We start from the raw sequence: 15,631 nt of genomic DNA, 5'->3' as shown, positions 1-15,631 counted from the left end.
GTCCCTTTGGCCAGTTGGGGTCAGCTGTCCTGGCTGTGCCCCCTCCCAGCTTCTTGTGCACCTCCAGCCTTCTCAGTCGGTAGAGCATGGGAAGCTGAAAAGTCCTTGACTAGTGTAAGCACTACTTAGCAACAACTAAAACATCAGTGTGTTATCAATATTGTTCTCATCCTAAATCCAAAACACAGCACTGTACCAGCTACTAGGAAGGAAATTAACTCTATTCCAGCCGAAACCAGGACAGCAAAGAAACTCATGTAAGGCTCTGGAGCAAAAGTCTGCAAAAAAAGGCTGAATTAATTCTCTTTACACTGGTGTGATGATATTTCTCCAGGTTGTATTTCTTCATTCATCAATTTCTTATATTTCACCTTTGCAGAATATGCAAGCAATTCCTTCTGTAAAGCTTAATATTTTTACTGTATATTTTGCTTTTGAAACATCTTCAATTTCCTGGTGACATAACGGGAACAAACTGACCCTCAACTCATAACTGTTGAAAGCTAAGCTCTTTTAGAGTCCTTAATGGACTAACATCCTCTGACGTTCAAGCTACTAGTATTTGCAAAGTTGCTATAGTGACAAATGTAGTTCTGGTTTAAAAAAAAAAAAAAAATCTATTTTTGCTTAACCACAGATTCCAGAAGAACTCAGATGGTTCCAAAAGAACATTTCTGCCAAAATGTGTACATGGTACCCTTTTTTCTGAGCAATTGTATCTTTAGTAAAATGTAAGTGTACAGGGAAGTCTGACTTCTGCTTTGGTCACAATAGCTTATGATCGCCTACTCAAATCACTATAAAACAGATTTAAAAAAGCACAGTGTCTATTTCTTGAAGGAAAGATCAAGGCAGGCCCAAGGGAACAATCTGTAGCAAAAAATGCCGGGGGCTTGCTTCAGCTTCTTTTTGGTCATTCTAATGAAGTGAAACAACGCCAAAGGCAGTGTGATCCTTCCCCTTCAATTCCTCTGCTTGGCACTGCAAACCCATCACACATGGCTTAAAGGTGCTTTGACTCATGCAGGAGGGTCTGGGCCTGTGGGCAATGATGAAGGCTTACAAAGATAGCTGTAGCAGTTTTTGCCTATGTGCATCCCTCTGGTCTTGCAATAAGCAAAGCCAGCTGAAGAGATTTGATCCACTTTCTGTCTTTCACTAGAAATGGTTGTCGTATTACATCATGATCTTTTTTGTGCATGAAACATTTTGCAGACAGGGATCTGAATATGTAGAGATAACGGCTGTGTTATGAGAAGGGGTCAGTAGTGAACTTAGTACCCACACAGACCAGCTTCCAAAACACTTAGGAGACAGATTTTCAAAGCTATTTCATCTTTTCTCACAGAGACCCAGGGCTCTGATACACAACATGGTTCCCTTCCAGGGTGCCCTCTCCTAAATGTGTAGTTAAGCAGATTAGTTTCCATTTCAGTGCGGTTTTCCTAAGCACTCTGTATTGTCCAAAGGGGGAGAGAGGGAGAGATGATCTACATCTTTTTCTCTCTCCACTGATCATATGGGTACAGAAGATATATTAATATCTTACCAAGTACTTGACTCAGAGCCTAAAGCCAGACATAGTCACAATTCCAAGGCAAAGGGTAAGTGCTTAGAGTAAGCTTGCTGCACCCTGCGTAACCTTCAAGGGCAGGTACTGCTCTCAGTTAGAAGGTGGTAGCCAGCAGCATCACTCCTGGCTGAGCCTGGAGCCAGGACGTGGACCTTTCCTTCCTACAGAGCAGGCCTGAGTATCAGCAGAATGGTGGCAGTCAGAGACTGAGAGGTGCTACGAGTGTGCTCCTAAGTTGCCCATTAGCTGCATTGCATTCAAATTGCAGAAGAGAGCTTTGTATGGTAAGCTGTTTCACCACCAGCACTCAAGGTCCCGTGGTGTTTCAAGGCCTCAGATACTCCAGTTCAGCTGTAGTCATAGTTAGGACTTGTATGATTTAAATGGGAGGTAAATCAAAGCTCAGACACAGTCCACATCCATGGCTTAATGCACAATGTAAACGTTGCTGTCATCCTGGTAGGTCAAAGACCTATAGTGGAATGTGCTGGAGAGAAACCACAGAAGGAAGACAGAATGGCTTTGAAGTTTTGCTGATAAATTTAGATCCTGTTTTTAAAAGGTGAAAGATAAGAAATGAACAAGCTGTTGATTTTGTTTCAAAGCTGTGGTTTTAGATTATAAGATTTGCATTAAAATGTGAAAATACTTTTTTTAATTGTGTGGGAGGAAGTGTCACCACTTCCTTCTAAAAATATAAGAAGAATGTTGATGGCAGGAGAAAATATTGAAAGACTGTCTTAACAAGCAAAAATAAAACCTATGTTGATATTATTCCTGTAATAATTTCTGACAGATAATCCTTAGTTTATTTGAAATCCAGAATTAAACAGAATCCTGTTACCCTAGATGTCAAAATCAGTATTGTCTTTTTTGCCTTGTTACAATTCTGTTTGAAATTGATTTAAGGGGAATTTGCTTTGTCTGACTTCTCTCTCTCTCTCTCTCTCTCCCTGTGTCTCTCTTTTAAGGTCAACTCAAATCAAAACATACTCTTGGGATAATGCCCAGGTTATTTTGGTCGGTAACAAATGTGACATGGAGGATGAACGGGTAATCTTCACTGAGAGAGGCAAACATTTAGCAGAGCAACTTGGTAAGAAAAGAAATCACAAAAGCTTTATGATTGCTTGTGAGAATGCACAAAGTAATGTTATTAATTGCTACAGTATTTGTAATTAAATGTTTGTGATACACTCACTGTAAAGGAATAGTCATACACTGCCTCCCCTTTGTTTCTCAGGCTGAGGTCTGAACTGTCCTTGTTATCACTAATACTGTAACATCATTAGAATGGACATGTGTCCAGGGATGATCTTATGCAGAGCTGTGACATGTCTGTCATCTAAAAGTGTCCATAAGACCAGTGCTGGCTCAGAGGTTGGCTTAGACTAAAGACATATCTGATAAAATGTTCCTTATGCTGCTCCTTAGATAGGAAGTACGTTATGGCCTTTGTGATAAGCAGCAAGATTAAGCATGTGTGTGTTTATGTAAACATACAATATGTTTAGATAGTTATAGCTATAGGCAGATACGTCCTAGCCAGGGAAAAATTAAAAAAAAACCAACACCAACAAACCAACAAAAAAAAACAAGGAGAAGAGAGATTGAAGAAACAGCTTACTCAAAATGTGAATTAGACCTTTTTGCAAGTTGAGAACATTTGGGTTATGATTTCCAATACCAATAATCCAAAACAGAAAGATGCCAATATCCAACTCCCACTGCTAACAGTTCACCTACTGCACATTTACACAGGTGTAAATAACATGAACCTCTGTTTCATAAAGTCTCCCTCTAGGAAGCAAATATTGTCCACATAGAAAATTACGGAGCTGTGAACATCTCTGTTCTTTCTGTTTCTGCCCAGCAGTGATAACCTTTCATACTATGAAATGTTTTTGAGGTGACACTGGCCAAACTGTAATGGAAAATCTCCAGAGCATCATCATAATACTACTACCTGGCCTGTTTTTTTCATTCAAATTTGCTGATCTCTGGAGAGCATGCTCAGCAGGTGTGCAAATCAAACCCTGGCATCATTGGAGGTCAATTTCTGTGCTGTATTGGGCATGGGTTTGTTATTATTTTTAAAACTGATTGTGGTAAAGGCTCAGTCTGGTGAACATGTGTGTCACTATTGCTATATAGACATTTAGGGGAAAGGGTGTTATAAGAGTAACTGCATGGGAAACAGAGAGAGATGGTGGCATTTCACAGTATACCACCTGTGCTGGATCTAATCCCATGCTGGTGGTTCTTAACTTATGTATATTCATAGCTTGCTGACCTGATTTTTTTTAAACAATTTTTCTAGTTGTACAATTGCTTGTCCTGGTAAATAATTTCATTAGAATAACATACCTTCCTATTGCATCTGTCTAAGTAAGAGTTACATATGTGTAAAAGCACACCTTAAAAGTAGACATTAAAAATGACCATAAATTAGTCCTTGAAAGGTGACAGAAAAGATTTAACAGCAGGTTATGTCCAGAAAAGTTGCCAACATTTGTGAAGAACTGAGTTTCTAAAACTGTTTGCAACAAAACCAAAATGGTTAACATTGCACCTGCTTTAACAGAGGATATTTTTCTTTGCAGAAATACTTGTCATGTTATATATATTGCCATAACCTGTTCTTCCATCTGTAAGCATTTCTGATATTTATTCATTTTAATAGGAGCTAGGAAAGTGTATTCAATGTAGAAAGAGACCCAAAAAATGTAACTGTACACTTTTAACCCAAATTTAGACCTGACACTAAAAAGTCTGGCAATAAACATTAAAAAAATCTTCAAATTCTACATTGCAGATTTAAGTCACATAACTAATCTGAATTTCTACTCCTCGAACTATTTTCCTATATAAAGATTAATGCAGTGAGTTGACAAGGAATCCCCAAGGTCGTGAATTTAGCAAGATGAGAAGGAACTTTGCATGTTGTACAGTCAAGAATCCTCAGCTGTAATAACCAATGCTTGCAAAAAAAAAAAAGAGTAATGAGATAGATATCAAAACTCATGTTTCAGGCTTTAAAGCAACATCTAACTCCTGGGATTTAGAATTCAATCTTTATGGAAGCAGATTATCCTCTATTCCCATCTTTATCTACTCTGGGGTTTTCCTTACTCATATATACATCCTGTGGCTATCTCAAGGGCAGATTATTGTATTGGATAAATTGTGGCTCTGATCCAGTATGTCATTTACCGCACTCAGACTGCATACACAAATGTTTATATGTTTCCTGTACAGCTGCAATCATTTCTTAAATCTGCTCAAAGATTGTGGGAGGTGGTGTCAGGAAAAGCAGCAGAACGAATTTCCCTGAATTGTAGTAAGTGCTCTGGCTATGTTGGCCAGTTTGAAGGGCACGTGTTGTGTCAAACACTTCGGACCGTCTTTTCTTTCTCTGCCAGTGAGTTGATAACATCTCTTGCGGACAAGTTTTAAAAATAATGATATAGATTTTTGTGTCCAGCAAGACATTTTAAGACTGTGGGTCCTTTGAATGCCATGGTCTGCAACATTGATGGCAGCCACAATTACAAGCACAACGCATGAGTGCTTTATGAAGAACATGTGAAACACTCTGTTCTCAAGTGTGGTTTTATTTTCAGCCCTGGTTTATTTGAAGTCACTGAGAAGATGAATACATGCACATTTTGGGCCGGGTTTTCAAAAGGTCAAAAAGAGCACTGGGCATTTAACCCTCTGGGAAACATGGTGTCCTGTTGAGAACAGTGTTATCAGAAAATTGTGCCTCTTCTGTGGCTGCTAACCTCTTTGAAAAGTATGGCCTTCAATTTTATTAACAAGATGTAATCAATCGTTTCTTTAAATCTCAGTGCTGGCTTATTTCTCAAGTGTAACCCAAACAAGTGGTTTAGATCAACCAGCAATAAGCCTCGTTACCTGGGAAGGTCTGGCTAAACTAGTCAAGTATCCTGTGGTAGCTCTGGGTACCTCTCTCATAACACTAATGGAAGTGCACAAAAGAGAGAAAGAATGGTTAAGAAAACCAGATCTGACCTTGAAGGGAAATTAACAGAATGTTTATGAAGACAGAATTTGTCTCGTTTCCATTTTAGATTTTTTTAAAGTTTGTTGTTAATGACATAGGGCATGACACTGGTGATGACACCACAGATCACAGCTGCAAGCAGCGTACTACCTTACCTACAGTAATGGCCAGAAGTAGGTGCCTTGTGAAAGGTATAAAAGGGCAAACATATAGTGATACTTTCCCAGACTGTAGCAAATTATATGTGGGTCTCATGAACCAAAGGCAGTACCTTTATATTCAATAGCCCTTTCATGATTTTTTTCCATGGACTTGTCCAGTGGTGTCTTTGAAACCATATCCACAACATCTTTAAATTTGCGCAGTTCATCCGAGTTATCTGCTTCTGCTTTGAATTGGCCACTTGCTAGTTTTATTTGATGTTTCTTCACTGTTATATTCTGACAGAGGGAACAATTGTTTGCTGTCACCTGCTCTGTAACGCCGTTGGTTTCAGAGACCTCTCTCATACCCCTCCTTTTTCTCCAGGCTGAAATTCCCAGACTATTTCATCGTTCCAGACACAAAGACCATCTCACATCTTAGCCATTCCTTGTCACCCTATTCAGTACCTTTTGTAAGTGGTACAGCCTTTTTTCAGAGATTAGTTCATGGTTGTTTAACATAATAGCATTATTAAAAGAGTAATGTTAGAATGAAGTGAAAACAGACAGGATCAAATAAATTCAGTTGAGTCACGTAACTTTACCTCACAGAGATATCATACCAAGAAAATACAGAAATGTGACAAACTAGCCAGTAGAGAGAATTAATTAACATAATGTCAATATTGACACAGGAATCACAGCAAACACATTTAATCAAGTTTATTCACTAATCACTACAAAAAAAGGGTGTGGAACATAATGCTTATGCTATTTTGTCTCTTCATGAATGTTTGCTCTGAGCACTACATGCATTGTCTATTGTGTGAAACCCCAATATAGTCAGCACTTACTAAAATGCTTTTAAAGCATTTTAGTAAATAAGGCTTGGAACTTCTTGAAAGCAAATGCATGCACACTTGCCAGCTGCATTACTCACACAGCTTTTCTGACATATTCATGTCATGCATCTCAGCTGAGTTCAAAGCTTCATATGTTCATGAAAGTTTGGTGTCACTTGTCAGAACGGAAATAAAAAGAATGACTCACAGATAGCATGAATCTCTTGGTTCCTTTTATTTGTGGTCTGTATGATGTATTGTGATCTACATTCTGGCAAAGGATTAGCAGGCAGAGCTGTGCACAGGGCTTTGAATAGACTCTGAGTAACTGCACACACAAATGGACAGTTGCATATGTAGTTTGACACACAGTTTCTCCATTTATTTATGGCATTTTGCTGTGCATGCAAATTAGGTACGTAATTTTATATGTGTTCTTTGGTCACTCATGTGCTTCTGTAGAACTCCTATTTGCTATGTGTGTGCTACAAATTATTTCAACACTCATTAGTTTTTAATTGCAAGTACTGCCATTACAGAGTATATTATATCTTTAAGACCAGGGCCCCTAATGTTGCTGCAACAGTACAATCCTGCCATGGGTCCAAACCATGCCTATTGTGCTCATGCTGCACCAGGTACTAGGCGGGTACTGCAAGGTCTGCCCCAAATATCCGGCCACCTTTTCTGTAAGGTCCTGTTTGTCCTATCCTACCTTTTTGGCTCAGGCTGGTTAAGGCTCTGGGAAATGAAGCTGTTGTATCATAGAAATGTTGGCTGGAAGGAACCTCGGGTGATCACCTAGTGTGATGTCCTGCTAAAATATGCCTCTGGCTCTATGTTCTGTCCAGCAGTTTTCAGGGCAGTGCCCTTCCCATGAGATTTTCTGTGCCTCCACATTTCTTACACTCTGCCACCCCGGGTCACCTGTGGCTGGGGGCATCCAGCATGTCTGAGCATGCCTTAGGGTGCACTCGCCTGCTTTCTAAATGTATCCTGGCACACTGTTTCTCCCAGAGGCCACTAACCAATGTCAGAAAACAAAACAAAACAGGCCCTTTCTGGGTGAGCTCTCACATTCCCTTCTGCAAGGGCTGGCTTCTGCCAGCCCTCACGGTGCATTCAGAGCCCTTTGCAGGGCCCTGAATGCTACATGCCCCAGCATCAGCAGTGCCCGGGTCTTCAGTGCATCTCCACAGCTTGTCACTCAGGGAAGTAGCCATTTTACCCCTCAGATTTTAATACATACCTTATTTTGCATATTTTGGGGTGGTTTTCTCCTCTCCATCCTTTCTCTTTTCATCTTTTTTGGGCCATTTCTTCCTTAAACTCTTTATTTTCAACCTTTTCTTTCTTTCCTTCTCTTGATTCCCAATGCTTTGAAAATAAATTCCACCAAAAATGAGAAGAAAATTTTGCACTTCAAACCAAAATCACCCTGCTTTGCCTATTTTGTTTTAATTTTGTTTGTGACTTAGGCATGTATGTACATAATGGTCATGCTGGGGAGATACCAGAGACCCAATTCAGGGGTGGTTAGATTTCTTCAAATTAAAACCATTTAGCACCCCAGCAAGCCTGAAAGTGGAGTGTTTGTCAGTGTTGTGTACTTATACAGGGTGAAGTTTTGCATCCAGCATCCAGCAGTTCTGTGTGATCTGACCAAGCCTGCAAGACCAGGCCTGCTGCTGAGATGGGGCAGGAATATGACTGGTTTCTGAGTCCCGCCAGGGCTGGGGCACAAGACAGCAGCTCCCCAGCATCAGGACTGGAGTGAACCTTCACTTGCCTTGGAGCATGAGTCCTGGTAGGGTAATGTGTACATTAGGCATCTGTGGGTACACTGGGGGTATTAGGCATCTCTGAGTTTAGGCAGCAACTGAAGAGGCATTTTTAGGGCTGTAATTTTGTCATCTAAATCAGGAATCAAGTGGGACTTGGCACCTCAGCACACAGCTTGTTAGCACAGCAAGTTCTGTTTTGCCTCCATGGCTGGCTGGAGGCCATGGTGCAGAAGGCAGGGTCACCAGCAGCTTTGAAAGCACGGATATATGGCTGCATCTAACTTTGCATTAAAAATGAAAACAATTGGGTTGTGCAGGAACATGCCTGTTCATATTTCCACCCTTCACCACTTTTTAGCTCTTTTTAAAGGGCAAATGTTAGTGCCAGAGGAAGGAGACAGACTGACAGCACTGACAAACAACAGTCTTCTGTTTAGTTACAACACACAGAGGGTATTGGCAGGGCAATTAAAGGCTCCTGTCCCCAGGATGATTTTTTACAGGGGGGAAATGCCAACCTGCCATTGCTTTCACACACTTGGAGCAGCATTACAGGAAAGTTACTTAATGACAATGGGAAGCAACGTTTATTACTCAACAAATGTCTCATGTAAACAAACCAAAAAAATGTCTTTGCCAGGAATCTAATTTATTGCCCAAATGCAGTCATTTAAAAGGTATCTGGAAGCCACAGTCAAAATCAGTACAACTCAAATTTATATGGAAACCTCCTGTTCTGAAAGACTGGAAAAGAAGGTGTTTGCTAGAGCATTACCGCTAGCTGCCCCTCAGGTCTATCCATTCTGTCATAGCTGAGAGTGCCCCTTTAGCTTTTTTTTTTTAATAAATTTGGCCACCGTAAAGGTGGGATAAATATCTTAGCATTTCTGTTAACAGCCTTTACACTAGCTCTATCCAGAATGGTGCTGAAGCACTGCTCTTCGCTGAGGTAGTATTAGAAAAGTCCTATTTTGTTGTTTTAATACTTTTTTTAACATAGTCCAGCCCTTGGGCTTGTTTGGACAGCAGAGGTCCCATCCAACTGGTCTACAAAGCAGAACACAGTGTATCCAGATCTGCTACCATAGTTGCAGGTATAGGAGATACTTTGAAGAACAGCAATGGTCACCAGCTACTTTCAGCCCAGTTTCCTAGGAGAGATGACCTTTGCAATCATGCCATGTGTGTCTATCTCTCTTAGAGAGAGAGGTAGAGGTCTCAAAGATATTAACAGTTCTGAGGAAGTGGACATCTGAGCAGAGGAGAAAGGTCTTGCAGTTGCCTTGTGTCATGGTCAGCCAGCAACTAAGCACCACACAGCCGCTCGCATCCCAGTGGGATGGGGGAGAGAATCGGAAGGGTAAAAGTGAGATAACTCGTGCGTTGAGATAAAGACAGTTTAATACGGAAAGCAAAAGCCACATGCGCAAGCAAAGCAGAACAAGGAATTCATTCACTACTTCCCATCAGCAGGCAGGTGTTCAGCCATCTCCAGGAAAGCAGGGCTCCATCACGTGTAACCGTTACTTGCGAAGACAAATGCTATCACTCCAAACGTCCCCTATTTGCTTCTTCTTCCCCCAGCTTTACATGCTGAGCATGACATCACATGGTATGGAATATCCCTTTGGTCAGTTGGGGTCAGCTGTCCCGGCTGTGTCCCCTCCCAACTTCTTGTGCACCCCCAGGCTGCTCGCTGGTGGGGTGGGGTGAGAAGCAGAAAAGGCCTTGACTCTGTGTAAGCCCTGCTCAGCAGTAACTAAAACATCCCTGTCTTATCAACACTGTTTTCAGCACAGATCCAAAACACAGCCCCATGCTAGCTACTGTGAAGAAAATTAACTCTATCCCAGCCAAAACCAGCACACCTTGACTGACAGCCTGTAATGTGAATGCAAACCTTATTAGATACTATTCACAGCAGGCAAGAAGATAAGTGCCTGCCAGTGCCCCCTCAGAACTGCCCACAGTATGCAAATCCAGGAAAATAAGGCATCATTAGCTCCTCTCCTTTATACACTATGACATTGTTAAATGATTCATTCCCATGGCTTCCTAGATTTTGCCTTTTGTACACTGCTGTGTTACAAAGGGAGCAGCTTCCTGCAGCCACTTCTTGCTCTGTCGTTGCAGTCTCCTACTACTCCTCAAAATACTGGATTGAACAGGGCACTGGCAAGAGCAGCACTAAAGATCACAGTTCAAGCTTGTCTTCAAAGAAGGGTGGTTATTGTGGGAACACACCTTTGAGGATATCTTTTAAACATAACATAACATCATGGGTGGTAAATAAAATTGTCTTGGTTATGGACAAACACTCTGAAACCAGAAGGTCTTCCTGATCAGCTGGTGAAACATTAACGTAGCTTTTGTCTCTATTGTCTGTGGAATTGTGCTTAAAATTTGCTAGCTAGTGTGTCCTCTTGATGTCACATTTTCTCAGGAAGATGAGAGGGTGCAGAATGTTCTTCCCTTCGCATATGGCTCTCCTTTCTGGTTTTTTTTTTTTCCTTTATTGTTTGAAAGCAGGCATAAACAAGTGTTAATGAGCATTGATGAAGGAGCCTCTGCAGAGCCAGGACAAGTGTGAGGCAGAGAGGGAACAAAGTCAGTAACTCAGGCTGTTTATGTGTTTCAGGGCAGCTATCTAAACTGGTCTGCGTGCATTATAGCTCACCAGGTGAACAACAGCACCATGCCGGTGTCCTGGCTGGCCCCCGCTGCTGTAGTGCTCTGCAGGGGCTGCTGAGAGCTTGCCAGCTTTCTTTGAGTCAACGCTATTGGGAAGAAGGTAGATAAGGGAAAGAGACATAGTGTAAGGACAGCAAAGGGAAAACTGAATTAAACACGGAAGAGGCATTTAAATTAGAACATCCTGATGCACGTTCCACACACATTGTTCTTATGCTCAGGCAGCACTTTGATATTTTGGATTTTCTCCGTTTCAGCTCTGTTCTGCCTTACCTACCCATTTGCCTCTTGGGCTTTGTTATATCTTTGCAGTAATCTGCTCTGCCTGGTCTCACTCACATCGGCAGTGCAGATCATCATGGGCAGTGGGAACATGGTGTTCTTTGAGCTCTGCTGCCCTGAGCATCACCAGAGAGTTGTCTCACTTCAGGCTTATACTCATGGAAAATAATGAGCAGTGGAAAAAAACCTGAAGAAAGTATTAAAAGGCATAGATCTGAGGCCCTCATATACAGGCATTTTAGAAGCTTAGGGTGTCTAAGTACTATTAGTAAAATAATTGCAAGATGAGTCAGGAGGAGAGGAGAGGTCTCAGGGAAAAAGGTCTGCAAAATATTCCATAACAAAATGGAAAACAACCAGAATTCAGATATTTATTCCAGTCACACTCTGCTAGGAAAAATGCTGCATATCTCTTTGAAACTGTTCCACAGAGTTTCTGTTAAACAAAAAAAAAAGAAACACCGCTCACATGGGGAATTGAATCCCCTGCACAGGACAGACAGTTGCTGTCTGGATGGCAACAGGAGCCCCTGTCTTTGCAATGGTGTCTTCAGCTGCATCAAATGAGACTCTGAACTCTTGTTCTGCTGAATTCTTGTAATCCAGCTGGTCCTACGTGTCCACTACATACCATGATCCTTTGGCAGTGATTACTTTAAACTGTGCACAAAGCATCTCTTAATTGTCTTAACTGGCTTCAAAAGACTGTTCTGTGTGACCATTTCTGCATCTGCAAGAACAGTTTCCACAGACTGTCTACAAGTGTCTTACCTATGTGCAGCTGAATCCATTCTACAGCAGGAACTGCCTGGGGGGAGCCCACCAGCATGCCCTGTTTTCTACTTAGGATGTTTATCAGCGCATTTAGGCAAATAAATAATTCCTATCAGATGGCCTATGCACAGCAGGAGCTGCTTGGGGCAATCTCCAGGACTGTCCAAAATTCCCACCTGTACAGTTCCTGTAAAGAATAAAGCAAATACTTTGTTGTGGAGGCAGCTGGGAGTTCAGTCACTTTCTCGCAGGTCAGTGCATTGTCTCATCTATGCAGGGTCTAGCTGAGGAGGTCCTGGATCACCCAGGCGATTAATGACTAAGTTGATGGGATGTGTATACAGGAATAGCCTGATACCCAGCTATGTGATAGCCTGATACACACCACTACTGTGACTGCAATTTCCTTCTTATATCAAAATCGCAACTGAAATTCCATAGATTTCACCACAGCTGTAGTGTCTATTTTTATTTTATTTGAATAAATAGGCCTCTATTTTACTTGGAGAATGGGTGCCTCTAAGTTTTTCATGGTGTTCTTACGCAGAACATTCTCACCGTGGTAGTGGGCCTGTTTTCTTGATCCTATCCATGTTACAGTATTTCCTGACATGGGTCTCCTCTCTTCTTTGTGACTCTTTTCCTTTCACTTTCTGCTTTTCTCTGTCTAGATTTCTTTACCTACCTGTCATATAGGCCATTTCATGATCATCTCGTGCCAGTTATGCTGTCTTCTTACGTGTAAAAACTGCTCCCCTCATAAATGTCCTTAAGATTCATTCTTCTTTCTGTCATCTTCTCCAAGGCTTTGGTGTGCCATTTCTCAGGCATCCTCTCATTGTCCACCTTCTGCCCTCTGGTCCTGCTTGTTCCTCTTTGGAATGGCTGCTTTCCTCCTGCTTTCTGTGGAGCAGACACTAACAGTTGTGGAAGGATCTGACTGTTGCTGTGCTAGAGTTGAAGCCGGGTTTCAACACAGAGCACTGAAAATGTGGAGGATCTTCCTTCTCCCAAGCAGTCCCCAAGTGATCTGAACAATATTCTCCTGCATGGAGCTCTGCAGGAGGGCTGAAGCCACCAGCAAGTGAGGATACACTGGCTTTCCCCATTTTCCTTCTAGTTTAGAACAAAGGAGACGTGTAAGCCAAGCTAAACTAAAACAATGCCATGTAGATTCAAACCTCCTCCCAGTATATGATTTCTGTAGATGGTCTTTAATTATGCACAGTTTTCCTGCTTTCCAGAGAAATGTGGAAAGGAAAAGTTTTCACGGCAATGTATACTCACACCTGTGAGGTTATCCTTACACCTCTTGCTGATATTAATAGATGCTGTATGACCAAATCCCTGTACAATATTTATACCTCTTGTTATCTAAACTACCTGTGGACACTAACGTTGGCCTGTGTTTAGCTCCTATGCATTTAAACAATCTAGCACTTTGTGACATTTCAGCACAAGGCACCTTATATAAATTAAAAATATGAAAAAAAGTCAGAACAGAGAGTTAAGTTTTTGCATTTGTTATTAGTGCATGCTGGGATATCATGCCAAGCTAAATGTAATTATCTGCTGTAATTCTAGGCTAGTACTCAAACATGCAAAAGCAACATGGTAAGCAGTTATAGGACTGAATGTGCACTTTATATCCTGTTTAGATGGCATATCGAATACATAGTATTAATGTGATCAAAGTAGTTGCATTTAAATTTCAAGTGGCCTTTCAAAATAGAAGATTAGCCCATTCACTAGAAAACACACACAACTTAAAAAAAAAAAAAAAAAACAAAACAACACAAAAAGCTGTTTTCTGCCTTTCTGCCAAGAGTTTCAAAAAAAAAAAAAAAAAAAAAAAAAAACAACACAAAAAGCTGTTTTCTGCCTTTCTGCCAAGAGTTTCAAGTGATTGACATTTTCTTACTGGGATTTTTCTCATAATTAAACACGGTGGTAGTTGCACATTGTTATTCAGATTTAATCAGAAAGAACCAAAATAGTTGTTCAAAGGCTAAGCCACTTCTGTAAAATGACCAGTGGATTAGACGTTTTGTAAACTGTTTTAATATTGAACCATTAGGTAGTGGAAAGACAGAAGTAGAAGAAATTTTTAAATTACTAGGGAACCCTCAGGTGAGCAATGTGGTAACTGTGGGAAAAGGTGGAGCATGGGGAAAAAGGCTTAGAAAACAAATTAAAAGAGACAAATGTCTTGCAAAGGAAGCATGGGAAGACCCAGTGCTGGCAGAAGCCTGATGCATTGCAGGCTGACCAGCAAGTTGCAAACCCGGCTCAGATGAAGGAGGCAGATGTGGGAGATGAGACATGGGACAAATGGGGGCAGAGAAGAGAGCTTAGGAAAGCTGGCTGTGCTCCCTAAAGGCTTCCAGTGTCCCTTCTGGGTTAAGGATAGCTCTGATTTTTGCCTTTGGGGTAGTCATTGGGAATGGATAGATAAAAAGTCCTTCTATATAAATTAATTAAGGAAGTTTTCTTCCTTATATGCGTTTGTGTATTTTTTTATTAGTTTGGTTTGTGGGGTTGGGAGTCCCTTTGATCCCACAGATTCACCTCTAACTTAAGTAGATATCAAATTGCAGAAATCTTTCCTTGTCTTGCTTGGTTTTTTACCTGGTTATTTCCAACACAGTTGTCTGTTTTGGTACCAGGTTAATGACGCGATAGAAGTGGCTGTTTCCAGCTGAATAATGCTCAGAGGAACGTAACAGTTAGAGATGGAGCAGTAGATTATTCCTTCCCAATGGCTGGATATATAGGGCATTTCTAAAACAATAATACTCTCAAACTGGTGTCAATTTTTAGATTAAACTGTTTTAAAGTAGAATTTGTCTAAGGGAATGTATTTGGGCCAGTCCTGATTTTATCTGGCTTGGTATAAAGCAAATAGCACTAGTGTACTTAGATTGTGTTACAATTTTAACTGCTCTTCCAATATCACTCTTTTATATGTGTGCTCTCACATTTTTGCTTTCTGAGTATCTCTCCATGCTTCCTTTCCCAAGAAAAGTTTGTATATTTATTGGAGATACTGGAATATGCATCGAACATAAATGTGTTGTTTATTTCTTAGGATTTGAATTTTTTGAAACAAGTGCAAAGGACAACATTAATGTCAAGCAGACGTTTGAGCGACTCGTGGATATCATCTGTGACAAAATGTCGGAAAGTCTGGAGACGGATCCCACCATTGCTGCCAGCAAGCAGAACACACGGCTAAAGGACACCCCTCCTCCACAGCAGCCCAACTGCAGCTGTTAATGCAGCTATCAGCAAAGGCAGCTCCAGTGTGTTCTGTTGCCAACAGAGTATTTATGAATGGTCTATATGCCTTTATTTATAGTCTTATTAATTTATTTGGGAGAAAAGTCTTTTATTTTACATCAGCAGCTGGTCAAATATGCGTATGGAGATGGAGAGGTTATTAGTTTGAAAGGACGATCCATTTTTTAGCACCTGGCTTTTGCATGCAGCATGGATATTAGTTTCTCTTTTCCTTT

At 41.0% G+C, this 15,631-nt stretch overlaps 1 protein-coding gene across 1 annotated transcript in view; it reads left to right on the top strand.

Annotated features, from left to right (window-relative positions):
- Positions 1-15,392, top strand: part of RAB3C (RAB3C, member RAS oncogene family) — a 147,326-nt gene extending 131,934 nt beyond the window's left edge. The window contains exons 4-5 of the mRNA XM_009272552.1: positions 2,545-2,669; positions 15,205-15,392. Coding sequence (XP_009270827.1) covers positions 2,545-2,669; positions 15,205-15,392 — 313 coding nt within the window. The remainder of the gene's footprint in view (positions 1-2,544; positions 2,670-15,204) is intronic.
- The last annotated feature ends 239 nt before the right edge of the window (positions 15,393-15,631 follow it).

Source organism: Aptenodytes forsteri, unplaced genomic scaffold, assembly GCF_000699145.1.
Source record: "Aptenodytes forsteri isolate BGI_AS27 unplaced genomic scaffold, ASM69914v1 Scaffold92, whole genome shotgun sequence".
Taxonomy (NCBI): Eukaryota; Metazoa; Chordata; class Aves; order Sphenisciformes; family Spheniscidae; genus Aptenodytes; species Aptenodytes forsteri.
Note: the sequence above shows the minus strand (reverse complement) of the source record. Positions and strands in the feature narration are given on the sequence as shown.